General features: G+C 44.7%; 2 protein-coding genes across 3 annotated transcripts; one reads left to right on the forward strand and one right to left on the reverse strand.

Annotated features, from left to right (window-relative positions):
* Positions 1 to 1,660: 1,660 nt before the first annotated feature.
* Positions 1,661 to 9,322, reverse strand: DPH2 (diphthamide biosynthesis 2). Of its 2 annotated transcripts, none has more exons than XM_081009465.1 (7): positions 9,132 to 9,322; positions 8,308 to 8,477; positions 7,047 to 7,159; positions 6,348 to 6,568; positions 4,873 to 5,505; positions 3,884 to 4,066; positions 1,661 to 3,509 (listed from the first exon to the last, which is right to left on the reverse strand). In XM_081009465.1, exons 2-7 carry the CDS (start codon positions 8,458 to 8,460, stop codon positions 3,385 to 3,387), a joined length of 1,428 nt encoding a protein of 475 aa, XP_080865591.1. In that variant the 5' UTR covers positions 8,461 to 8,477; positions 9,132 to 9,322; the 3' UTR covers positions 1,661 to 3,384. The 2 variants fall into 2 exon arrangements, with proteins under 2 accessions (XP_080865591.1, XP_080865592.1); XM_081009466.1 differs by lacking the exon at positions 9,132 to 9,322 and adding an exon at positions 9,003 to 9,021.
* A 127-nt stretch (positions 9,323 to 9,449) lies between these two features.
* On the forward strand, positions 9,450 to 24,811 carry ATP6V0B (ATPase H+ transporting V0 subunit b). The gene is made up of 8 exons (XM_081009597.1): positions 9,450 to 9,599; positions 18,594 to 18,642; positions 19,659 to 19,742; positions 20,441 to 20,518; positions 21,230 to 21,299; positions 21,933 to 21,984; positions 23,198 to 23,388; positions 24,203 to 24,811. Exons 1-8 carry the CDS (start codon positions 9,533 to 9,535, stop codon positions 24,227 to 24,229), a joined length of 618 nt encoding a protein of 205 aa, XP_080865723.1. The 5' UTR covers positions 9,450 to 9,532; the 3' UTR covers positions 24,230 to 24,811.
* Positions 24,812 to 25,162: the final 351 nt, after the last annotated feature.

A 25,162-nucleotide genomic window follows, 5' to 3' on the forward strand; every position in this document is an offset into this window, starting at 1 on the left:
AAGTAGCATTTTGAGGCTGTGTGCTATACCTTTCAGTTATTTATTTGAAGCTCTTACTTCCATGCTGCTTATCTAAGCACTCCACACTTTGCCTTATTAGGAAAGGTATTGATCACTGGTGTGGTCATGGGCTGCTACAGGGCTTAGCATATGATGTTGCTGCTTTCCGGAACCTGATACCTATGCAACTGCTGTCCAGGACCTTGACTGATGAGCTTGCATTGCACATGTCTTCATAGGTGGTATAAGTAGAATAGAAGGTACAAGCAAGAGACTGTAAGAGGCCATGGAACTGAATCTTACTTTGCAGCATGGAGCAAAAAGCAACATAATCATTACTAGCTTGTGCAAAAGACTGCCTGTTATACCTTTCTTGTGGTGTGTGTTGTTTTGGTTTTTTTTTGGTCTGGTATGGCATGGCAGTTGGAGAATGGAATGTGGAGGTGATGTTCTGAAAATAGTGTTCAGAGGAAACAAACTTACGGAGATTAGGAACAGTGCTCATGTCTAAACATGGCTTCTCCACAGTAATGCTGCATTTTGTAGTATGGCTTATGGAGTTGCATACTTCCTTGGTTATTCAGTATTCTTGTTTGCCCCACTCCTGTCTATCTTAGCCTTTCTGTCTATAACTCTTAAGCTATTGCTATGCGGTGGTCTCTTTCTTCACTTTTTGGACCATGTGTGAAGGGTAGAGGTGTGTGACTTCTCTACATTGCGGGTGGCCGTGTAAAACAGGGATAGCCAATGTGGTGCCCTCCTAATTATGATGGGCTACCATTACATCTAACTAATGGCCATGCTGGCTGGGGCTTGTGGGAATTGTACTTCAACAACATCTGAAGGGCCAATGGTTAGCCACCCTGGTGTAAAATAACTCACCTGGCTGCTTCTAGGGCCTTGGCCTGCTACAGGATGCCCCTCTCATTTCAGCAAACTATTATAACAGCAGCAGAAGGTGAGCAGGAGCACCAGGAAAGCAGCTATGACATGGTATAAGCAGTGTTATAAACAGAATGGGCGCAACAACGGAATGTCTAGGCACACTTTTTTGTAACAAGATTGCAAAGCTGAAAATGAATGAACTGCAGCTAAAATATTATGTTCATTTTTCACATGGTCTATCCTTCTACTGCTCACCCCACTAATATTCTTGAGGGTCTCTTCTCCAGTCTTCAGAGTAGCTGGAAGTGGAAAGGTAGAAAAAGGTCCTTTCCTTCCACTCTGCAGTTTTAATCTGAAATCTTAGGCACAGTACTGCACCCAGAGCTCAGAAGCTACTTTCGCTAATGGAATTCCCTGTCGCAAAATGTGCCTAGAACAATGGGAATTTTGAACACTGGGTATAAGCTAGTCTTACTTCTCTGTACTACCCTGTGCTATTTTATGCTGTGCTCATTTCTGGAGGTTCCCATTCTACCAGTTACTATCTCTCCTTCTCCCACTCCCATGACTTTTCTTTTTTGCTGGTATGTATCACAAGCCCCCACCCCAGGGATCATACATACGCAGCCATATACTAAGAGCATTGGCCAGATGGGCTGTAATGTGCATAGCATACGGTGGCCCTCCTATTATCTGATAAACAATTATGACATTGATTTGGGTGTATTAATGCTTCAGAAAAGTTGCCCAAATAAGGAGAAAGGAAGGATGCTAATGGATTTAAAATAGAACTTTATTTGGCATAGCAAGGTCTACAAGTAGAGTTTAAAAATTGTTTTTTTATTGGCAAATTATTCTAAGTCTTAAAAATGTTACTAGCTTTAACTGAAGTAGGTTCTTGACTTAAGGGATGTATATATCCCTTACTTGGTACATCTTGTACCTTGTGCTCAATGCTGTTTTGATTCCTGATTGGATGGCAGATGTTTACACAACACAGTGCCAGCTGTGTTATATTTTTCTTCTCTATTAGGATATGGAATGATGTTTCTCCTTTCTGTTTGATAGGCAGTGTCATATAGTCATGTTCAACAGAAATAACTTTGAGCGTTATATTGGATGGTACACATCTAAGGATGTCAGTGACTTATGCTTGTGGGTCGGAAATGACAAGTGGATAAACATATGCTATCCTGCTACTGGGAGGAAAGATGCTAGTACAAAACTCTTTCTCCAACACAGATCAACAGCCACCCCTTTCTTCATTTTGTGCTTTTAAACTCCAAAGAGCTGCAAAATATGTAACCTCCAGCTGAGCAGACAATGCATATTTTGTAGGACTATAACTGTATGGAGAACTATTGGGCTCCATTTCTACTTGTTTCTATAGGATGCCATTGCCTCTCATGTTCTTGTGTGCTTCCCATAGGTGTAGGTACGTGGTTGCCCACTGTGGGAAACAGGATCCTAGGCAAGATGGGCCTTTGGTTTAATGCAGCAAGGCTGTTCTTATTTATTTACTACATTTGTATCCTGCCTTTCCTCCAAAGAGATATCAAGGAGATATATATACTTCTCCCCATTTTACCTTCAACCCACCTTACAGGGTTGTAGTGAGTTGAGTGGTCCAAGATCACCCAGTGAGCTTCATGGCTGAGTGGGCATATGAACCCTGGTCTCCAAAGTCCTGTTCAACACTCTACCCACTATACTGGCTCTTTATCATAGGATTCTTATACCCCAGCTATTCAAAGCCTGGTTCTTGCTTCTGAGTCCTAAAATTCAATTCCTCATGCTATCAGCAAATCTAACTCTTCAAGGATACAAAATCCTAGCTTCAATAGGAAAACTTTTCCTAACTTCTAGTTATACCTTTAACACTGGACGGTGTGGATTAGATCAAGGTTCAACCAGAGTATAAAAACCTGCCCTCCTTCCTCAATCACACTCTTATCTGCTTTTCCCATGTATGAGAATACGGCAGAGGTTGAGCCTGGGCATGTAGGGGCACGATTGGCTTCCAAGAGTGCCCTAAGTTATAGCTAACTATAACTTCAACTTCCCAGTGGAAGCTGGATAAATGGGGATCTGTGGTATAATTCCACATGTGAATTAAGCTGCAATGCTACACACCCCTGTTCCCCCAACAGAACCCCAAATCTACTGTGCTGCCACTCTTAGCCCAGGGCTGCTTTATGTGCACAGATAAACACCAGCACAATTGAGAGCACAGTGAGAAGAATACGTTTACTTAGCTTCTTAACATAAAAAACACCATTTGGCAGAACTACTGTATTGTAGATGTCAGCCAGTTAAAATGTTGATCTGTCCATCCACCAAGAGGAATGTCCAGGCCAGGGAAAGTGATATTCCTTGCCTTACACATGTGTCTAGTTGTGGGTAGGAGGGAGAAGGTTGTGATAAAAACCATGTTTGGTTATCTCATCTAGATGCAGAAAGGGAAGGCAACTTTTTCTCAGCATGGCCCGGCTGGAACTGTCATCCAGAAGGCTCATCTTCATATGCAATGGCAATCCCCCGTCGTCCAGCCACGGCTTTTGTGACTGCTGACTGCCCCAGCTGCTGCTCCAGACCCCGCCAGCTTCGTGACTCCAAAAATGAGGCTAAGACAAAAAAGCAAACAAAACAGAAGAGCAATGATCATGGCATAAATGATTTCCCCAAGCTGAATTCCAGACACCACTCTGGAAGAGAGCAGAGCTTACAGTATATTCAAGATTATGGATGAAAGAGCCCATGGGGCCCACTGCCCCACTCATTACTGTAACTGTAAATGGAGGAAGGTGACTAGGCTGCTAATTGCTATTCTGACACTAGCATAAATCTTTGAAACATTCACCACATAACAGACTTCAAAACAGCCATTTTCATCTCCCAAGAACAACCATTAGTCACAAGAAAGGTCCTAACAGATGAGATTTGCCACCATTTGTGTGGACCGTTAACATAATCCGTTCCCGACCCCTCGGACACATACCTGCTGGGCTACTCTCAGCCATATGCATATGGCTGCGGCAGGTCACAGAAGTGCCAGAGCTTGGCTCTGGGTCTGGTGCTGTATAAAGACAGGTTGAGCGTAGCTCGCCGGTGATGAGTGAAATGCTGGGTTCACTGTCAGCCTCTGAAACCTTGTCTGGGAAAGGGGTGTGCGCACATGCTCCTGCAGGCAACAGCAAGGGAAAGAGTAACAGCTAAGCTTGGCCCATCCAGAATCATGCCCTGCTTTTACCCACCTAAGGATGATCAAGATGTGCAGAATTAGCACATGGAAAAACAGCAGTGGGTGGGGTTGGCATTGCTTGCCTGGCTTCCCAACATTCCCAACTAGATAAGAGCATAGCTTCTCTGATGCTTCCTTTCCTGCACCTACACCACACTGAGCTCCCCACTGCCTTGCCCTTCATTGACCACCATTTCATATGGCAAATGTGGAGAGGACTATGGGAGGTAAGCATAGCCCAATTATATCTGCTTGCACAATGGAACTTCCCCCACTTCCTCCTTTCCCAAATCAGCTCTGAAGGGTTAGGGGAACCCCTAGAATAGATTCAGGGCAAGAGGAGGGGGGAGTTTCAATGCGCAAGTGAAAGTCTTTGCACTGACAGGACATGTTACTATTTTGGATACAACCCTATGTATTTGAATTATCCCCAATGTAGAAATTGTTCCCTGCCGCTGGTCTGTCTTTGTGTGGGTGTAGGGAACTTTATGGTCATTGCTGCAGCAGACTATGCCTTCAGGGCAGGCCCAAGAGCATTGGTAGAGCTGTGCAGCTTTTATGAGTCTGAAATTGCAATTCATCGTGAGACTCAAGTTATCATTATAATAAAGCAACTTTCAAACCCTTATGCCTGCAGAGAGAATTTTGGAAGTGTGTGACCAAACATAATTTCCAGAGTCTGGTGTGAAAGGAGCTCACTGGTTGTTGCCTCTACTCATTTCTCCAGTTACGAAGCCTAGTATTACCTGGTAGGAGGTGACGGAAATCTGTGACATAGCTGCCTGTCCAGGTCCGTGCTGGATTGCATGCCATCTCCAGCTCGTAGGGTGTGACCACAGGCCGGTAGAAGTCAGCTGAATCAAGCAAAGAGTTCTGTGGGCAGGCTACCAACACAAAAATGTCCACCTCTAGAAAGTTTGCCAGCTTTGCAGGGTTGGGTTTACCCACAGCCAAGGTATAGGCCCGTTTGCCTGCCCGCTGAATGATGCCACGCAGATGCTCCAGAACAGACAAGTAGTCTGCCACACCAAGAGTGCCCACCACAATGCCCACTACTTGGGCATCCCGTGCCCGCTCCACTAGATAGAGGCGTCGCCTCAGGGCCCGGTTCACATCCAATGTTTCCCGTCGGCCTTGTCCTGTCTGAGGATTAAAGGAGCTGAAGGGACACCGGTTCCAGCTCAGCATGAAGTTTGTGAGTTCTGGGCCTTCACAACCCACGTAGAACATGGCGTAGTTGTCAAGACCATGCTGACTGTCCACTACAAAGTGCCGCCCAAATTTCTTCACCAGCCCGGGAACTGGCTGAAGTTCCTTGTTATCCAGTTGAGAGAAAACTACATTAGGATAAATGGGGTGCAGCAGAGCGGCCAGGTTATCTGAGGGGAAGAGAAATGAAAAGTCATTCAGTTTAGAGACAATAACTGTCACATACGCCTCACTGTTCCAAATACTCAGCAGGCCTCTTCCATGGACAGGGAAGGGCCCTTGTGCTAGACACTAGGTTTAAAGCTGTGATGGGGAACTCCTATCAGCCTCATGCAGCATAGCCAGTGGTCAGGGATGATGAGAGTTCTAGTCCAACAACATCTGGAGAGCAATAGGTTCCCCATCCCTGATTTAAAGAATGTAAACAGAGGGGAGTTAACTGAAAGCGAATATTACAAGGAAAGATTACTTCTGTGGTCCTTTAAAAGAGAACAACCCCTCCAGCCGCCAAATCAGAAATATAAATTGGAACATTTACAGGAGTATTGTTTTGAATTTTCTCACTTTCATAGAATCTCAGAACTTATAAAAGCCTCTTTGGCAGGTATCTGTGCATTAACTGACCACATTCCTAGTTCATTCAAACTACAAAGGAGTAAACACTGATTAATTTATGTGGTTTTGCCTTTGAACATTAGCATGCAGGTCTATTAGCTTTGCTCTGAAGAATGTTATTGTTGAGGAAACTGCAAACTAGTATCCTAGTGGCAAATGAAGTGGGGAGCACGGAGAGAAATAGGCATTTCCTGGTTAATCCAGCCCTGAGGATAGTAGAGAGGGTTAAAAGCTGGGACTGAGTAACATTGGAAGGCAGATAAGACATAAAGGGCAGGACTGGCAAGGAGGGCACTGTTTGAGGTTAGAGGATGCCCACTGTAGCTTTTTCCCATCCTGGCCTGATGTATCTCTTGAATACCACCCACCACCCACATTGTGATCCCCATGGTCTCACCAAGAGAATGAAAATAGGCCACTTCACTCAGCACAACCACATGAGCTAGAGGGTCTGGATGCAACTCCCGGAAGACTTCTGTGCAGCGCGCCACGTCTAGTTGTTTGCGGCCAAACACATGGAGCACGGGCAGCTTGCGGCAGGGACTCAAGCAGGCAGGGCCGTAGTGCACCACAGCCTCAGCACCCACATGCTCTGCTGCCACTTCATCCACGCAACAGCTAAAGAAAAGCAACAGCATTAGCTATGGAGGGCAGCTTTCCTCAAAACACCTACCACCTCTATCACACAGAAAAATGCTTCCTTTGTAGTAAATGGGTTACCATTGTAGAGACTGGATTTCCCCTGTCACCAGCTCAGCATGCAAGGAGCCCCAGGCCTGACAGCAGATGGGAAAAATACTCTGTTACCAACACCCAAGATGCAGGAACTGGGGAGCAACTAATGATCCCAAAGTCCTACTCTCTTGTCATTAGTACCCCCACCCCAGCAGAGGCAGTCAAGAGACTGCTGAACATCCAGAGGCTGACATATTACTACAGAACCCCTTGAAAATGCAAGCCTGCAGTATAGTCCTATGCATGTTCTCAGCACTAAGTTCCATGTTTTCAATGAGGCTTACTCCCAAGTGTCTATAGGACTACGGCCTGAGCTTCTATCATGTGTTTATGTGGAAGGAGGTTCCTGCTGTGACCTCACCTGCCGTATGATGTGTCCCCCAGAATGTACATTTTGGCACCAGTTGCTGCTTCCATCTTGCTAGCAAGGCTTGCTGAATCTGGCAAGAGTTCATCGGGAAACTGAAGAGCAACCTACAAAACAAACCCAAGATAATTATTCAGGACATGTCCACTGTACACAGCTAGCAGTACTGTGGGTTTCCTGGGGAATTAGGCTTTGAAGAAAAAGGTCCCATCCACATGGACAGGATTTTTTCTTGTAAGTCTAATTGCCATGGGGGGAGGGGTTTGAAGGGTGAGGGTGGCAGCACTGGGGAGAGGGTTAATTTACCCCCCCCCCAATCTGCATTGTGACTCCCTCAAAAACCTGCATACTGAGTGAAATGAATTTCCTCTAAGCTTAATTGCAACAGGGAAGGGCAAAGAGCAAAAGCAAAAAAAGGAGGAAGAATGGGTGGGGAGAGAGAATAGAATGGATGGACATACATGTGTAAGCAGTGATGTGGGCTTGCCAGTCAATTCTGAACTGGAACAAAATCCTTCGAAAATTAGGATAGTGTGAACAGGGCAATATGTGATGCCCTAGAACACTGGCCTTCAACAGGTGGACTTGGACCCACTGGTGGGTCACGGCCTGATCCAAGATGGGTCACAACAGGAGCATAACCACCATGCAAATATATGATAAAAGATTAAGAAATAGTTTTCCATATGTATGTTGGGGTTAAAAGTGGGTCCTGGGTCTGAAAAGGTTGAAGAATACCTGCCTTAGAGAAGGGTCTAATTTGGTATTTTTATTTTACTTGTATTTAGCAAACAAGAGCTAAAAACTTGAAACTGCCAAGTTTGCCTAATGCTGTATTTGCAACTGGCATCCATTCATTGTTGATCGTGACCTTATGAAACATATTTTTTCCTTGTGGAAAAATAAAGCACCAGAAAGTCCAAAATAAAGCACCAGAAAGTCCACCTCACATCACTGGTGAAAAGGAAAAGGTGGGGGGAGAAGAGATGTGCCTTGGGCAGCCTCAGCTCTCCCATCGCTGGCATGTTCCCCCTGGGAGATATGGCCCTTGGGGGAGGATTCCACATCTCTGCCTTAAATACTGTAGTGTGTGAGCTGCTTCTACATATTTATTTGTTTGACATACTTTTAAAAGTCCCCCATATTTAGTGCCCCAATACTTGATTATTTGGGGCGGGGATGTCCACTAACTCTAGGGGAAGAACTGACATTCATGCCTGTAGCTTTCTGGCAAAAGGGCAAACTACTGTCTCACCTTAGTGAAGCCATTATCAGATACAAATGCAGCTGCTCTCTCCAGTTCATAGAACTCTTCCAGCCTGGTGGTTGGGGGACGTCCACTTGCTTCTGCAGGAATCACGGCCCGCTGCATAACCTCAGCACCATCACTGCTGAATGCTGTTGCCATGGTGGCCTATATCCAAACTACAAAAATACAAGGTGATGCTTGTCCGCATAGCAATATCCCACTACTAGCAAGATGCTGGATGAGAATGGTCCTGAGCGTCAGTTCTCCAAGGTCACATTTACAGGATCATATTCTATATTAATCAGTAGGGAACCGACATAGCTAAAACCCTTTGTATCCATGCTTCTAATCACTAACACTGATTAGAATGCCTCCTTCATTCAGAAACATGCACTGAAATGGGTTTGGAGAGAGACAAGAAAATGGCACTGAAGCGGCTTGGGAAACAGAAGAACTCAGGAAGGCTCCTTACACAAAGACAGACCACCGGTCTCTCTAGTTCAGGGATAGGCAAACTCGGCCCTCCAGAAGTTTTGAGACTACAATTCCCATCATCCCTGACCACTGGTCTTGTTAGCTAGGGATGATAGTAGTTGTAGTCCCAAAACATTTGGAGGGCCGAGTTTGCCTATGGCTGCTCTAGTTCCATGTTGTCAAGAGGACTGACTGGCATTTCGGGCAGAAGCATTTCTCAACCTTACCTGGAACTGCCAGGAATTGAATCTGGAACCCCTTTGCACACAAAACAATTGTATCCCCCCGCCCGCCCGCCTGCCCGCCCGCCATAAGAAACATTAACTACTGTGCCCCATTACTGTCACTCTACTCACCTAGAAGACCCCCCAACATCCACCACATGGCCACCAATACACTTCCTGGGTTGGGTTAAAGGCACCCAATGAGAACGCCACGCTCCTTTCCCTATCGGAACGCGTCTTTTTTCTATCGCTTGGCTTCTCTTTCTCTCTCCTACGTCATTAGCGGGAAGCTTTGCAGCCAATAAAAGATCCCGACACAGCAAGGCCCTCGGAAAGTAGAATAAACGGGAAGCCTATCAGCGCGGTGCATTGTGGGGGTTGGAGTTTCGCCTTCCTCCCATCCGACCAATCATCCCAGCCGGCGAGAGGCGTCAGATAAACTTCGTCTGGTCACGTGGAGCGTGGTTCCCGTCATTCTGTGGGTCAGGTGATTCCCGGTCGCGTTCAGTCCGTGCTGAGGACTCGCCGCCGCCATGTCCGGGCTCGCGCTGCTGTATTCGGGACTGGGGCTGACCGCGGCCGCCACCATCACCGGCATCGGTTAGTGCTTTGAACGGGGAGCTGGGAGCGCCGCTGCGAGGGCCAACGCCGCTTTGCCGAAGTCCCCCTCTCCCCTCCCTTCGCCGGGGCTGTGTGCGGTTATCTGCAAAGGAAATGGCTGTGGGAAATGGCTTGTCGTGGGCGGGCGGGGGGCGCAGGGCGCGAGGGAGCACACTTGGGGCGCTGGGGATGGGATGCCGCCCTCCAGGCTCAGCGAATGTTTTTGGGTGCTTCTTGATCCGCGGTGCTGCCTTGCCCTACCCTAGTTTGCCCGTCAGGCTGTTCTCGGGGTTGGGGGGCGAGGCGACATCCCTGCTGAGGGGAGACTCGCATCCTCCTGCTTGCGCGGGGAGAGCCGTTTTGTCTTCAGGGGGTGGTCTGGAAGATACTGTACTCGGTTCTCCTTGTCCATGACCTTCTCATAGGGAAGGTTTCCGGAGGGGCCCTCGCATGTGGGTTTCCCACGGCAGGCCCACCTCTTGTCGTTCTCCACATCCTTGGTCTCAAAAATAAAAATAGTTTAAGAGACGACTCCAGACTTCCACCATATTGGGCTCTGTGGTGCTCAGTTTGCTTCCTCATCTGTGAAAGCAGCGGAAAGGCGAGGGGTGGGGAAAGGCTTTCTTAATGGCTGTTCAGTGCTAGTTGTGAATTTTGATGCTGTGCACACCAATGGCATTTTGATGTCTGAAAGTAGATCAAAAGAAGTGCATTTGGAGGAACTTTCTAAAAGTGCAGTGTTGTTTCCTTTTTTTATGTGGTGAAATTTGAGCAAGGCCTAGAGGGTGTAGCCTTGGAACCAGGGGACCTGTGTCAGAGTCTGGAGCTGCTGTCCCTTGGTTATCTTTAGTATCAAAGCAATTGCACTTTAATGAACTCCTGACTAGCTACATAAATGTTTATACATTGACAGGATTACTGGGTCTTAATGTTGATATATATCTTTTCCTTCACTACCAAACATTGATTTCATTGTTCATCATGGTTTCGATGTTAACCATCCTAGCATTGGTAAGAAGTTCTGCATGTTTTTGGGTGAAGGAGACTTGGCTCACCAATAGCCTGGATTCATTCTTGCTGGTGAGATATTTGCATTTTCTGGTAGTCTCTACATTTGTTCAGATGATAATTTGTTCTTGGTGAGCCCATGCAGGTATGCTGTGTCCTTATTCTAAACAAGGAACAATTCAGAAAGTCCTTCATCATGAGTTGAATGACATATTTGTTCTTGTATTGTGTGGTTGCAATTTATTGGGAACCAAAAAAGCGTTAACACTGTTGGGGGAAATGTGATGAACCATGCAAAAGGTGCACAGTGGACTCTCCCCCCCCCCCTTCAGTTTGTTTTGTCAACAAGCTTTGGAGCAGTTGTCCTACAACAGTCCTGTCCCAGCTCTCTGGGAGCTGTTGGTGGCTTCAACTGGATTAGCCCAGCTGATTTGGTTAAGACTTCACCAGTCAGGGTTGAGGAATGACAAACAGCAAACTAAGCTCTGACCTTCTGATTCAAACTCAGTTTCTTTAAGGTCATTTTACCAATTGGACACAGACCTTGCTTAGAAGCAGAGAGTTTCTTACTGGTTCCTGTTGGGACTAAGTCTGCTCACGTATACCACTCTACTCAAACAGTACTCCATTTCCTTTTCTCCTTCATTATATCTTATTTGCAGCTAGGGTTCTTCTGCCCCTCCCCTCCTCTTTTTGCTACTTTTCCTGTGGTAAGTGTGACTCTTAGTTCCCCTTTCAGATCAGCATGGATGGGAAGAACAGAACTTCTCCTTTTCTAGCCATGATTACTACAGCTGTACCAGGGAGGACGTTAACATTTTCCTTTCTTTTCAGTAGGATGTGAGCATAGATGCCTCATGGTGGGTCTCTGAGTATCGCCCTGTCTTGGCTTCTGTGGACCCTGAACCAAGCATGATTCTGTTATTACTCTGGGACATTCATGCACCTGAGCTAGGGTTTGTCAGACTGGTGGCTGGGGACTGTGGCCAGGAAGGAATGTGCTCCAAGTCATGAGACATCTGTCCCAAAATGTGAGAAGCTATTTGACCTATAGATGGGCTACATAGGTAGAAATACCTTACCCCATCCCAATATATATCTGGAAGGGACAATGAAGAACTCTTTCCTATAACAGTACTTCAGTGTTCTGCCTCATGACTAAACTTATTGGAGAGGAAGCAGAGCGGAGCACCACTTGAATGAATAAATGATGTATGTAACCGTACTCGGGGGGGGGGTAGCCTGTCATTTGACCTTGCTACTATAGGGAAGAAGCAGTGTGATGAATGGAGGTTTATTCACTGTGCTGTCTCTTCTTTTTTATGGTAGCTTTGGGTAACTGTTGTTGCAAAACAGTGACTTAACTTCTCAGATGTGATTGAATGATTAATAACTTTGAAGAGTCTTAAAGGTTTTGGATCTTAACCTTTAGGATCACAATCTTTAATGTGAAGGATTTACTGAAATATTATTCTCTCCAGGTTTTATGCTCGAAACACTGTTACATTTTTATTTTTTCATCATTGTTTAACGATTAATAAGATCAGTTGTACTGGCCAATTCTCAAAGCATCAGCAGAATCATGGCTTCAGTGGTCAGTTTGCTGTTGTGCCAACTCTACTTTGTGTAATAAACTACACTTAACTTGGTTTTCCATAGTGTCTGCTAACAATTTTGGGACTTTGTATGGGTTGCTTGGGGGGCGGGGAGTTAATTTCCCCCAAGAATTCTTGTAGCTTTAAAACTTTTTACATTCACTGCATACAAGGGTGTCACTCATGTCTTTTGGCAGGATGATGAACCATTTGGTCTTGGACTTAGAGGTAGGATAGGTTTGTGTTGCTTTTTATACTATCTGGCCCAAATTTTAAGAGGGCTCCTGTACCTCTAGGAGTTTTACAGAAAGTAGTGTATTTTCATCAATTGCTGCAGCACTGCGTTGGGTAAAACAACTCTGAAAAAATGCTACCTGTATTCTGAAATAATGCATTCCAAAATAGTATTGGGCCTGAAAGTGGTAGTTTGCTTCCTTTCTTTGCATTTGCATATTCCATCCTTGCTATGTGTTATATACTTGTAATATAAATCAAGGAGGAGAAAAGTGAATGACTACTACCGCAAGGGTAGAAAACATTAATTGTGACACTTCAAGCAAGAGACAAAAATCTGGAGCTGGTCCTATTGGAAGTAACATATCAAGATCAGCATTGTGGATCTGAAAAGTAAAGACCAGAATTCTGGGTGGGAATCTTTAGCCCACTTCCTGTTAGGCCTCACAGGGTGCCATGGAATTTTCTCCCCTTCTGAAAGTATAGAAAGAGACTCTCCAGTCTACTGAGTGTATTCTCTACTGCTTATAGTACAAGTTGATTTGGAATATAGAGAGGGATTGTCCTAGCCAGTATCCACTGAGAAAGCAGTGAACAAATCCACATAAGGACAGGAAGCTTCTTTTGCCAGCTCGCTTCACACTTTTCTTGTGAAGAAAAGTAGAGGTGTCCTTAGGGTTCATTTTTGGCCCTTGGGTTCTCCTGCAATATGTAAAGAAGATCCTTCAAGCAGTGTGAGTAAACTACCGTTCAGCTGTGCTTTGTCTTATTATGCCTTTCCATTCCTGTATTCCTCCATTGTTGGGATGCCTTCAGATACCTGATTGCTGACTTCAAAGTTCACATTGTGTACTGTTTCTGAATGATGCTGTTGTAGTATGTGAGGGTAGCTAGAATTACTGATATGTTTTCCTACCATGTTGTAAAGACTTGGGATGGATTGCAAGAACCCCTCTTTTTTAGTAGGGTTCTTGCACTCAGTGGGATATGCCAAGGTTGCCCACCACCCCAGGATGGTGTAGTGGTTAAGAACGGTAGTCTCGTAATCTGGGGAACTGGGTTCGCGTCTCCGCTCCTCCACATGCAGCTGCTGGGTGACCTTGGGCCAGTCACACTTCTTTGAAGTCTCTTAGCCCCACTCACCTCACAGAGTGTTTGTTGTGGGAGAGGAAGGGAAAGGAGAATGTTAGCCGCTTTGAGACTCCTTAAAGGGAGTGAAAGGCGGGATATCAAATCCAAACTCTTCTTCTTCTTCTTCTTCTTCTTCTTCATGCTGCTTAGCATGAAGCCATTGGTAAGGAGAATTTTGAGCTAATATTTGCCAGATTTAAAATTTACTTGTAAATCGGTATGCATTAAAATATAGCTTTGGTATAATATAATAAAAATATAACTATATTTTATGCAATAAATTATTATAACCAGAGAAAAAGCTTTAATTTATGCTCGTTGATCTAATTTTCTACATTAGAAAGGGGGACCATAAGTTCTCAAATTGTCCCATTTATTTGTCTACTTTTGCTTAATTGTACTATTTCTCTTTAATTTCGTTACTGTAGCAAGATACCAAACCCTATCAAACCATTCTCATTCTGTTGAAATGATTGGAAAATACCATATCACTTCCAAAATATATATTTTGGCAGCAGCTAATAAAACCCAAATAAATTTCCATGTTCTGATCTCACATCTTCATTAGGATATTCCAGAAAAATTATTAGCAGATTTATAAGTATGTGATATGCAATTATAATTATATAAATGCATCTAGTGGTCTTTCCTACCAAATTCCTAATTTTGTCTCATGTCCATCAGACATTAATATAACCCTCAACTGTTTCCCCACATTTCCAATATATTCCACTAATGTCTTTGGTTATATGTTTGGTGAATATTTGAATATAATTTGATGTGGTATCTTTTATAAAAAAAAATATATTAAATTGAATATAATCTGGAGCTTTGGGCAGTGATGTTATTAACATAACACCAAGCTGTATATGTTGTTAACTAAATGAACGGGTACTACTATTTTGGTTTTAGTTAACATTGACACATTTTGGTGGAGTGGATGGTTAAACAAACTAGATTTGAATTTAGGCAAGTTGAAGATAGTTCTGGTAGATAGTTCTGGACTGGTAGCAGCCCTGCCTCTATTAGACAGAAGTGACAGTCACCGCATCAAACTAGTTAGGTGTCTAGAAGTACCGTACCCTTAAACCCTGTCTTATTTTTTGACAGGCAGGTTTGGGGGTTTCCAGGAGCACCTTTAATCAACTACATCTATTGTGTAGCTGTGTAGCTTTCTGGAGAGGAAGACTCTAGCTATGCTTTTTGATATTTTGTAACCAGTACTGTAGTATGGATCTTCCAGAAATTTTTGAATTAGATACCTTTCTGGGAAACTTTCTTATGCTATTAGGCTAATTTACACTGTAGATAATTCAGTTTGTGTTGGAAACTTTTATTACACTCCCAATTTAGCATGTTCATTTTTCTAATATTTTGTAAACAAAGCAAAAAAACTTGGGCATTGGCAAGCTTGCCTGTGTTTGCAGTTGGCATCCAACTCACAAAATGGGGGGGGGGGGGGGAATTCCACAGCAAAATAAATCACTGGTAAATTTTCCATTCCACATCTTGGTTTGTAACTGCCGGGTTTGACTACTTTTTGTAAGGAAGACTGCAAAGTGCAGTTAATACAAAATGGCATCAGATTATATCTTATGCTAACTCTCTCAGTGTTGGTGGCATGGCTTGGCAAGGAAGGATGCTATGCCACACTCCCCTCTTCTCCAACCTTCACCTGGGTTGCTCCAAAAGAACACTTTGCCTTCATGGGGCCCCCTTCCCCCCTTGTGCATAGACTATTAACCTGCACAGCATACAAATCTGAATAGATTCTGCTCCTAGTTCTTACCTAAATGTCAGGAAGAGTGTAGCTCTCCCTGGGTGTATATGCTCATTATCTCTCTCTCTCCAGTGTTGCTTTCAAAGCCTGCGTGTGCAGGGAAAGGCAGCAGGCTGTTGGCTCCTGGTGCCAATTTTTTCTGAGATCAGAGTCTGCTGCTGCTGAGTGAAGGGTCCGGAATTGGCAGTACCTGGGGCTTAAAGCTGTCGCTTGGAGCAGGCTGCACACCTATGAGCAGATAGGCTTCTGCTCACTGGGATGTGAATATGACCCTGATGAGCTCTGAGCCATTGAATAGTCTTCAGTTTCCTGACCCACTTTCTTCTGCTTCCCCATACATGGTTAATTCTACCAGACTTGTTTTTGGTGTGGTGTATTATATCTACAATGTCTACTGATAGGGACTTCACACCCTCTGTTGAACTGCCTTGTTGTCTAACACTTTCTAATGTCAACGCTATTTTTTAAAAATAGATCAAAGGGTCACCCTACTTGCATTCTCTCTTAAGTTATTCTCCATGGGAGCCAATCTATCCTTTCTTCCCCAGTTCTGTGGCTCATTTGTTCTCTATCCTGCCCCATGATGCTCTGTTTCTGCAGCCTTGCTCTTTCTTTCTCACCTCCTTCCCACCTCTGTGTCTGTCTGTGTCTTTTTTCACATTGTCAGGCTCACAGGAGGATAGTTCTGCCTGGACCTTGCAAGTGGAACATTTGCATCCTGTGACTGTCCCATCATATTCTATTCATATATCCCGAAATACAGTTCCCATCATCATGTCATTGACTCATCTTCTTCCACTCTGCTTCCCAGTCTGAGGTTGTGGGGTGATTTTCCCTTCCTGTCTGCAGTATGTGATACTGCTAACTTTTTCACAGCTGGTTTTCTTCCCCATGCATGTTCTTCATCCAGCCCTTTAAAAGGAGAAAATGGTTTTTGGATGAAAAAAGGCCCCTAGAGCCAAGATTGCTGTGGATGTGAAGGTACAGCATTCTTGCTTATCTAAGAATGAAAGCTGCTGGGGATCCTTTTGGTATTGTTAATAATAATAATAACATTTATCAGTCACTTTATGCAATAAAAAGTCTCAAAGCAACTTGACAAATTAAATTACAACACCATTTAAAGCCAGAAAAGTTTAAAACACCGAGAATATATAGTACATAAAAGGCACATTCATCAACAAATTAAAAAGGACCAAGTCCTACCCACCCCACTAAAAGATGGGCACCACCGTAGGAGGCAACATTAATTAACCAAAGGTCTTGGCTTGCTGCACCTAAAAATTGAGAAAGATGGTGACAGGCGCATCTCCCTGAAAAGAGCATTCCACAGGTGAGGCGGTTGGGAACATCACAGAAAAGAATGACTGATTATAAAAAGACTTCATGAATAACTTTGCTTATTTGGGTTGGTCACAAGTAGTGTCACAGATGGATGTGCTTCAGACTGCAGCTGTTATATAACATTTTTCATAGCAATGCCCATTAGGGCTACCACAAAGGGGTCGTGCCCTTCCAGTTAGCTGTGTGAACATGGGGATTTTATTTTTTATACATAAACATAATATTTCAATGAATATTAAACTAAGAAAGATTTTCATTTATACGTACAGAAAAAATGGGGCGGGGGCAGAAAAGCGTTTCCATTACTGCACACAGTAAAATCAGCAAATCTATAGACATAGATTCATTAAGCATTATATTAAATCACCCTGCTCCATATTTATTTTAGGAATTGCAGTACATCATTTCTCCTGAAAGCCGACATTTTGGCTAGATAAGATGATTGCCAGACTGTCAGTGATCCTTCCCTGATGATATAGATTGTCCTTCCCATTGTTTGGCATAAATCAACTTTGCAGCAACCAATAAATTTGAAATCAGCTCATGCAATCTTTCGCATATTCTTCTGTTACATAATTCAAAAGAGGGAGGATCAAATGGCAGCTACATTTCATTTTATCAGTCCCACTAGCATTTCCCAAATTCTCTAGTTCTTATACAGTTCCACTACCTGCAGAGAAAATGTTTTTTCCCCTGATGCTAAAAAGGTACCCAGTATCTGGTTTACACATTTCTGTGGCATAAGATGCCACTGAATTGCCATGTTATAGCAGTTTCCCCTTAAATTCAAGCACAACGAAAACATTGACCTTTCTGTAAATAAAAATGTCTGCACTTCCACAGAATTTTTGTAAGTTTCTTTTTCAGTTTGTCATAAAAGAATTTGGCCATATGCACTAATGGAAGATGAAACAAGGGTGGTTGGGTTTTTTTTTAACCGGAGTACATAGCCATTATCTCTCTGAACATGGCATTTTCTTTTTGTAGAGTCAAATTATGAATATAGGGATAAAAGGCCATATTCTCTGCCTCCAAGATACCTGTGACTTCTTTATAGGCAATCATAGGAGATCTTTGTTACATTTTTCCAGTAAACTGAAACTTTCTAAATATTGATAAAGATCTAAATCACTTGTTACCCAAGCCAATGTGTTGTATCAGGAGCTGTTGTTTAGATTTTGAGGATAGACATAGACAAAGATACATTAATGATAGGTGGAATGGTTACATCTCTTGAGTTTTTCTATAACTGCCAATTGTGCCATTAGGAAGCTTCCATCATAGCTACACAGAACATCCTGCCCATACATTGGTGGCTGTTATCTTGCCTTTGGCTGAGCCTGGCTTCTGCACGGGCCTGGCAGAAGTCGAAAGTGATTGTTTGAGGTCCAAGGTGTTGTATTCCTATGTGGGTCAGTGCTGCAGCACTCAGAAGATAAAGAGTGAGGTAGCCAGTATGGTACCCCAAATGCTATTTTTGCACTACTGACTGGAGATGATGAGAACTGGAGTTGCACAGCATCTAGAGGATGCTCACATTGGCTACCCTGGAACAGAGAGGGGCAAGACTTCCTGTTAGTGCTGAAAGGATTTTAAAAAGTGTGCTGGTAGGAAGCCTGTAGGATAAGAGTCCTTTTCTGTCTCTTATTTCTAGTATGTAGTGACCTTTTGGGTCTTGTTAAACAGAGCACAACAGAAAGGAATAAGTGATAATTTCCCCATGAAAGAGATGATTTGGAAAGGGGCAATTTGTGGTGTAAGCTGTATGAAGACTATATAAACCCTTTCTGCTCTCCCTGTGGGGGGGTTCAACACCAGTGGCAAGGTGTGAGCATCACAGATTGGGCTTTGAGGAGACCAAGCCAAAAAGTGGAATCATTCTGTGTTTCTCTTGTTTTTCAGGAATCTGCTACACAATATTTGACCTTGGTTTCCGTTTCGATATAGCATGGTAAGATGGCACTTTTTCCTAGAGGCTGGGGTTGGAGTAGCATGGGGAACAGTGGCTTATTGGTGTTTTCAGCAATATATTGGGGAAGAGAGCATGAGGAAAAGCAGTAATTTGCCTTCGTGTTTTCTTTTCCATGCGCGTGAATTACAGAAAGCCCAACAGTGCTCTGCTCTGAGGAGTGGTAGGCAGGCAGATGTTTGCATGGTTGCTTCCACAGGCAGGTCGTGTCTCTCCCCCCCCCCTTCCCCCGTTGGTTGACAACAGTATTGATGGCAGTGTCCCATTTCACTAGTCGATGCTGCTAATTGCCTCATTTTGCCTGCAGGTCAGCTGGCTGCCTCTCCTCTTCGCCTGCTGTTGCAAGCCACTTGTCCCTGTGCTTAGCTAGGTTATAGGCCCTGTGCTGCTCAGATTCTGTTGGCACATCCGCACACACATCTTGAACATTTTTGGGGCACTTTTTTCTGTGCTTCTGGACTATTGCTTGGGCCTGAAAACAGATGCTTCTCCATGCACCCACTAGTCTTAATGGTATAGGATTAGTGGTCTTGAGGAGTTGCCGTGACCCATATCCTGCTTCTGCTAGTTCAAGACCTAACCAAAGAGTGCTGTATTGAACAGCATCTTAAGCAAGTCTCTAGCTCACCCTGCTTTCATGGACCTCCTTTCCTGTTGGCTAAACTAGCCTAGGGGTGCTTGGGCTCAGCACAGCTTTTCTACAGTGTTGTTTTGTAGCCCAAACTATAACAAATAACACCTTTCCTAATGGGTTATGAAGTCTCCTAGTTACTGCTAAAGAGGCAAGGCCTTCTGGCTGCCACCCTGGGCGGCAGGTGTTAGTTCTCTTTTACCACTCACCAGTTGTGCAGGATGGGTAGACTGACCTGACCAAGTTCTGTCCAGAAATGGGATGGATTGGTTTGACTAGGGCTGCTTCTCCCCTGCGGGTGCTATGACTTGATGCTATGATGGAGAAAGGAATAGAGTATTCATAAGGTAATTCCTCCTATGTACAGGTTCCTGACAGAGACCTCGCCATACTTGTGGTCCAACCTGGGCATTGGGCTGGCCATCTCATTATCAGTGGTGGGTGCTGCCTGGTGAGTACTTCATCTCTCCCAGCCCCTAGCGATCTATTAATGGGCATCATTCCTCAACCAATACTGCTGAGCCCTACTTTGGGCTTCCATTTTGGGGGGTTAGCCCCAAGGCGCAGTCTGAGGGCACATGATGCAGCCACTTCACCAAAGGTCTGTGTCTGGTTAATACCTGGAGGGAGATCCCCAAACTCTGTCTGGACCCTGGGATTGTCATCTGAGACCCTTTTCTGCCTGATGCATCAAAGGCAGACTCAAAGAGTGGTGATGAGAGAACAGGCCTTTTCTGCAGCTCCCCAACTATGGAGTGTGGCAGCAATTCTGTCATAGTTCAAGTACCAGACAGATACAGTTTTTCCCCCCTGGGCATTTGGGAAGCACCAATGATTGGATATTCCCCTTACTCTGCCTATATTTTTAATATGCTTATGTGTTTTCATTACTGTATTCTATTATTGTTGTTGTAAATCACCCTGGGAATTTTGGGATTCAATAAACCTAACCTAACTTCATGTACACCATCTTGACTTCTATGGTGGAAGAAAGTCAAGATATAAGTGTACTTAAATAAGTGTAGTGCTGGGCATTAATGAATAATAAAATGATTTTGGCAGGGTGCAATCTAAGCAAGCCGTCCCCCCCTCCCCTTTGCTGCCTATCAAGTACCACTCCTCTAACCGCTTCTGTAACTATTTTTTCAGGGGCATTTACATTACTGGATCCAGCATCCTTGGCGGTGGTGTCAAAGCACCTAGGATCAAAACCAAAAATCTGGTCAGGTGAGAGGACCCCCTTGTTCAGCATATATTCCACAGGTATAGGTACTGCAAAGTCCAAAAGCTCACTTGCCCATCCTTGATATGCCTTGTTTCCTGCTGCACAGATTTAAAAAAATTGTACATTCCTGAATTGGCTTCTGTGTACCGTAAAATCCTTGTGAGAGCTAGGCATTGAGTTTGATCCAGCACAGGTGTGGGGACCCTCAATGCTTGCAGGGCAAAAGATGGAACTGGGCACAGCAAAATACAAAGAAAAAGCAAATAAGTAAAATCCCCTCTAGTTCAGTACATTACCTGTTCCTCACCCCTGGCTTAATGGGTGGGGTGTGAGAATAGGGGTGTGAGCACCTTGTGGAAGAATCTGCTTTGGGCCGGCTTTGCCTATGCTCAGAAACACTCTGCCTTAAGTGTCAAGCAAAGACTTTAAACAAATGAATCAGCTTTACTTTTGGGGGAACAAGGTGTGCTCTGAAACTTGCTGCTTCCTTGGTTGCCTGGTCCTTCTCAGGCTGCTGCCTCATCTGCAAGGTTACCACCTCATTCCTAGCTAGCCAGGGGAAGGAAGGAGGTGGTTGGGAAGCCAAGGAGGGTCCCAGTGGTAGATGTGCCATTGGAGGCCAGCCCATTCCTCCCTCTCTCGTTCCCTGGTCCCATGCCCACATTGTCACCCTTGAGATGTTGCAGCTGCTAATCTGTGTTTTCTCCTGGCAGCATCATCTTTTGTGAAGCTGTGGCCATCTATGGAATCATCATGGCCATCGTCATCACCAACATGGCTGAGGTAATGGGGGGGGGCAGGGGCTGGCTTGTATGGGAGGGACACGGTTGTGTGCCAAGTCTCGCTCTTGGCCATGCTCCACGGTGTCTGATTTGAAGGGAGCTGAGCTGTTGCCAAACGGAGGAGGGCAAAGAAGGTAATCAGAGAGGTATTGATGGAGTCCAGGCAACTGTGGAGCCAAGTGCTATGCTGGGTAGAAGCCCAGTTGCAGGAGGCAATCCTGGCTCGTGCCTCTGAGCAAAAGTTTTCTATCCTTGTAGGGGAGAACAAGCCCTGACTAATTGCTCTTGAAGCAGGGGCTGGTATCGACACAGGGACATAGTATTGACATAGAGAGAAATAGGAATTATTTTCACCTGGGATAAATCCCACTACTGAGCCATAGATTGCCCAAGACCTTGGAGCAAGGTTAACCTGCATCTGGCAGATGTTTAGAGTTATGAGCTTATGAGGAATGAGGCACCTTGGTGGGCCGCAGTCCTCTCAGCTCCCTTTCCCCCTGCTGTAATTCTGAAAAGGGTACCAGTTTATTTCAACTCAAGTCTGGATAGTTCCTATCTACAGTGACGTGCCTTAATGCCACATCTAATGTCTTTGTCAGAGACTTGCTTATTAAAATCCTTCCTTTCCTTGCAGCAATTTTCGGGCAGAACCCCTAAGGCGATTGGAGCCCAGAACTACCATGCAGGTAGGCTGGGTTTGTGGGGACTGGGGATAGGCAGGCATAATGGTTCTTGCCCTTGCGATATCATCAGGCGCCCCTTGTTACGTAGGAAACCTAGGAGGCTGTCTTATAGCAAGTCAGCCCATTGGTCCATCAAGGCCAGTGTTCTCGACATTGACTGGCAGCAGTTTCTCAGGGGCTGCCAGCCCTACTTAGATGCACCAAAGACTGAACCTGGAACCTGCTCCATCTCTGAGCTGCAGCCCTTCCCTAGTTGAATTGTGTCTTGGCACAAGTTCACCAGCAGTAGGACAGTTTTTTTCCAATAGGCCACCGAACATTGTCTGACAAGCAGGGGGTATATGTATTATCTCCAGTTGATTTTCTGGCTTTGCAAAGCTCCCTACCGCCATGTTGCAGTATCTGATGTGCCAACTATATCTGTGCTGTCACCCTGGGGTGGTGGGTATATCATCTTTTGTCATCACAGAAGAGACCGACACATCTTGACATGTTTGCTGGCAGCAGCTGTCCTCTTGGATGGCTATAGTGGCAATGCTATTCTTGTGGCATGCCACAGATGCAAGCCTGAGCGAGGTGTGAGCTGGGCCAAGATGCTGTCTTTGGCTGTATCCTGTCCCAAAGTCTTTAGAATTGTGACATCTAATACCACCCTGTGGCCTGGGATGTTTTCTAGTGCTCCAGAAATAACTAAATAAATAGTATATAGCCATTGTTCTGCTTAGATAGTGTTACTGTCACCACTCTTTGCTTTGCTGCATTTCCCCTGAGTGAGTCAGGAACACCTTTAAACTTTGTAAATCTGAACCCAGTAGTCTGGTTCATGATTAAGGTGTGGCGAGGGAGGGTGACAGGGAGAGCTTTCTCCAATAAATAAGGAGCCCTTGCACCAGTTGCACTAAATTCCTAAGAACTGGTTTATTTTATTTGTGGATTAAAAGGTTTGCATATAGAAAGCAAGGGTTAATATACATAACATGCACCTTTTCTTCCTAAGGAAAAATCGGTTTGTGTGCGAGTTTGGGAGGGAAATTGTTACAATTTCTTGTTACCTTATTTCCATCTGCAGATAATGCATAACAAGGACAGGCTTAGAAGAAAACATAAGGGCCTTCATCCTAACGGTCTCTGAGGCCAGTCTTGTCAGGCCTGCAATGATCATCAACTGAAAATATAACTGGGTGCCGCCCATTCCTAATACTCTTTCCTCCCATAGGTTTCTCCATGTTTGGGGCAGGCTTGACTGTGGGCCTGTCCAATCTCTTCTGTGGTATATGTGTGGGCATTGTGGGCAGTGGTGCAGCATTGGCAGATGCCCAGAATGCCAGCCTCTTTGTCAAGATCCTCATCGTGGAAATCTTTGGCAGTGCCATCGGACTCTTTGGAGTCATCGTGGCTATCCTGCAGGTGAGTCTCTCTGGCCTTGCTATCCCCAGACAGTCTTGCCCATTCCCACCTCCTAAGCAGAGGTAGAAGGAAGAATTTAGAGAGGATGAAGCTTTGGAAATGCCAGTAGTCATGCCTAGACTGCTCTTTGCAGATTAGCGAAACAAAAAAGAATTTCAAAAACTAATTTGTTCCTTCAAAGGGGCTCTCATCTACTCTTAAGTTGCGCCCAATATTTACTGGTTCGGTAGGTTAGGTAGTTATCTCGCGGTGCTGGTGTTGCTTTAAGGAATCCCCAAGCCATCCCTGCTTCAGGGCAAGGAAGAGGCTAGGCCTTTAATGGGTGTGTGTGGCTCAACCTTCAGCCTTCTTCAATGACAAGAAGCTTCCCTGTCCATAAGATCTACTATGGCTCTGTCTCTTCAGCCTCCCTCTCCACAACTATTGCCCCTCACTTTTGGCTGCTGCTCTGTGCACCTGTCCTGAACAGCCATATTTCCTCATGATCATGTACAGGTGGATGCATTTGCAGTGTTAAAAAGCTGCTACATGAGACAAATATGATTTCATGCCCAGTTTGCATTTCACAGTCTGTAATCGGTAGTTAATGGTTTACTGTGAAGGCACAGAAGGCTCCCAATTTGCTCCTCCCTTCTAGTCAGCAGGAGCAACAAATCACCATTCCTGGCCTGGGGGTTGCTGTTTGTTTCACTCCAAACACTCTTAAGCCAAAAACAAACCCTGGCATTATTCTTGGCAATAGTGGGGGTACGTAGGGGAGCTTAATTCATGGCGCCTGTGTTTTCTTACCTTCTCTCCTTTTTGTCTTTTGCAGGTGTCTAAAGTGAAAATGGGCGACTAAGCCCTTTGCCACCAGCCTGTCTGCCAGCTGCAGACTCTGTACATATTTATTTAATGTCTTCTGTTGGCTTGGGATGGAGCTTGGTGTATAAATTTATTCCCGTGATCTTTCCCTGCGAGGCCGTGGAAGAACCTGACCAATTGATGTGTGTGTGAGAAAGAATCTGTCCTCCTTTCCTTCCATCCTTTCCTGCTCCACTTCCCCTGAAAGAAGGGGCTGGATGGACCTAGGAGAAGGAGCCTAGAGTCTTCCAGCCCTTGCACTCTTTGTGGCAACCACTGCCAACAGCAATGCCATGTTCTGTGAAATAAACTCATCCGTGTCCCAAGTAGTTTCCCTTCCTTGTGCGCCCCGTGCTGCTGTGCCCCTCCTGCTACCCCGGCTCCTGCTGCCTCTCACAGTCCACATTTTCTGGAACAGCCAGTGGTACTGGCTGAAGATTTGGCTCTGCAGGCTATGGGAGGTGCCCTCCTAGGCACATCTGTTCCATACTGAAGGGGTGCATAGGAGCTAAAAGTTGTGATTTTTTGAGTTCCCTGAAACTTCACAAATGATTGGTTAATTAAAATTAATTATGGGAAATGTCTTGTACTGTGATTAATAGCTGCTGTTTCTCTGTGGTTTGCCTGCTGTTCATCAAACTGCTCAATGCAGGGGTGGGCAAACTTCAGGCTTATCTGATTGTCTTTGTTTCTTTAACTGGAATCCAAAATCTACTAACCAGGGGCAAAATATAGATTTTTTTTTTTTAGAAGGGGTTCTTCTGAGCCCAAGTCTTCTCCTGCGTAACTTTCATCATTTCAGCAGCCAAATTTAGATGGGAAAGGTCATTTTGTTATTTCCTTTAGACAACTGATAGTTGAAAAGCCCTGCTGATTGATTGCAAATCACTCAGAGGTTTGATAGAGCCTGTGAGGTAGGTGCAAAGGCTGT

This window comes from Podarcis pityusensis, assembly GCF_964106645.2.
Source record: "Podarcis pityusensis genome assembly, chromosome: 6".
Lineage (NCBI taxonomy): Eukaryota > Metazoa > Chordata > Lepidosauria > Squamata > Lacertidae > Podarcis > Podarcis pityusensis.

What these genes read in the sequence shown, in the direction of transcription:
- DPH2 (XM_081009465.1), bottom strand. Translation starts at nt 8,460, where the DNA reads ATGGCAACAGCATTCAGCAGTGATGGTGCTGAGGTTATGCAGCGGGCC. An exon ending in GGCCTATTTTCATTCTCTTG is followed by an intron (nt 5,506 to 6,347) that starts GTGAGACCATGG and finishes TCTTCCCCTCAG; the next exon opens with ATAACCTGGCCGCTCTGCTG. An exon ending in GGCTGAGAGTAGCCCAGCAG is followed by an intron (nt 3,510 to 3,883) that starts GTATGTGTCCGA and finishes TTTTTGTCTTAG; the next exon opens with CCTCATTTTTGGAGTCACGA.
- ATP6V0B (XM_081009597.1), top strand. Translation starts at nt 9,533, where the DNA reads ATGTCCGGGCTCGCGCTGCTGTATTCGGGACTGGGGCTGACCGCGGCC. An exon ending in AAAACCAAAAATCTGGTCAG is followed by an intron (nt 20,519 to 21,229) that starts GTGAGAGGACCC and finishes TTCTCCTGGCAG; the next exon opens with CATCATCTTTTGTGAAGCTG. An exon ending in AGCCCAGAACTACCATGCAG is followed by an intron (nt 21,985 to 23,197) that starts GTAGGCTGGGTT and finishes TTCCTCCCATAG; the next exon opens with GTTTCTCCATGTTTGGGGCA.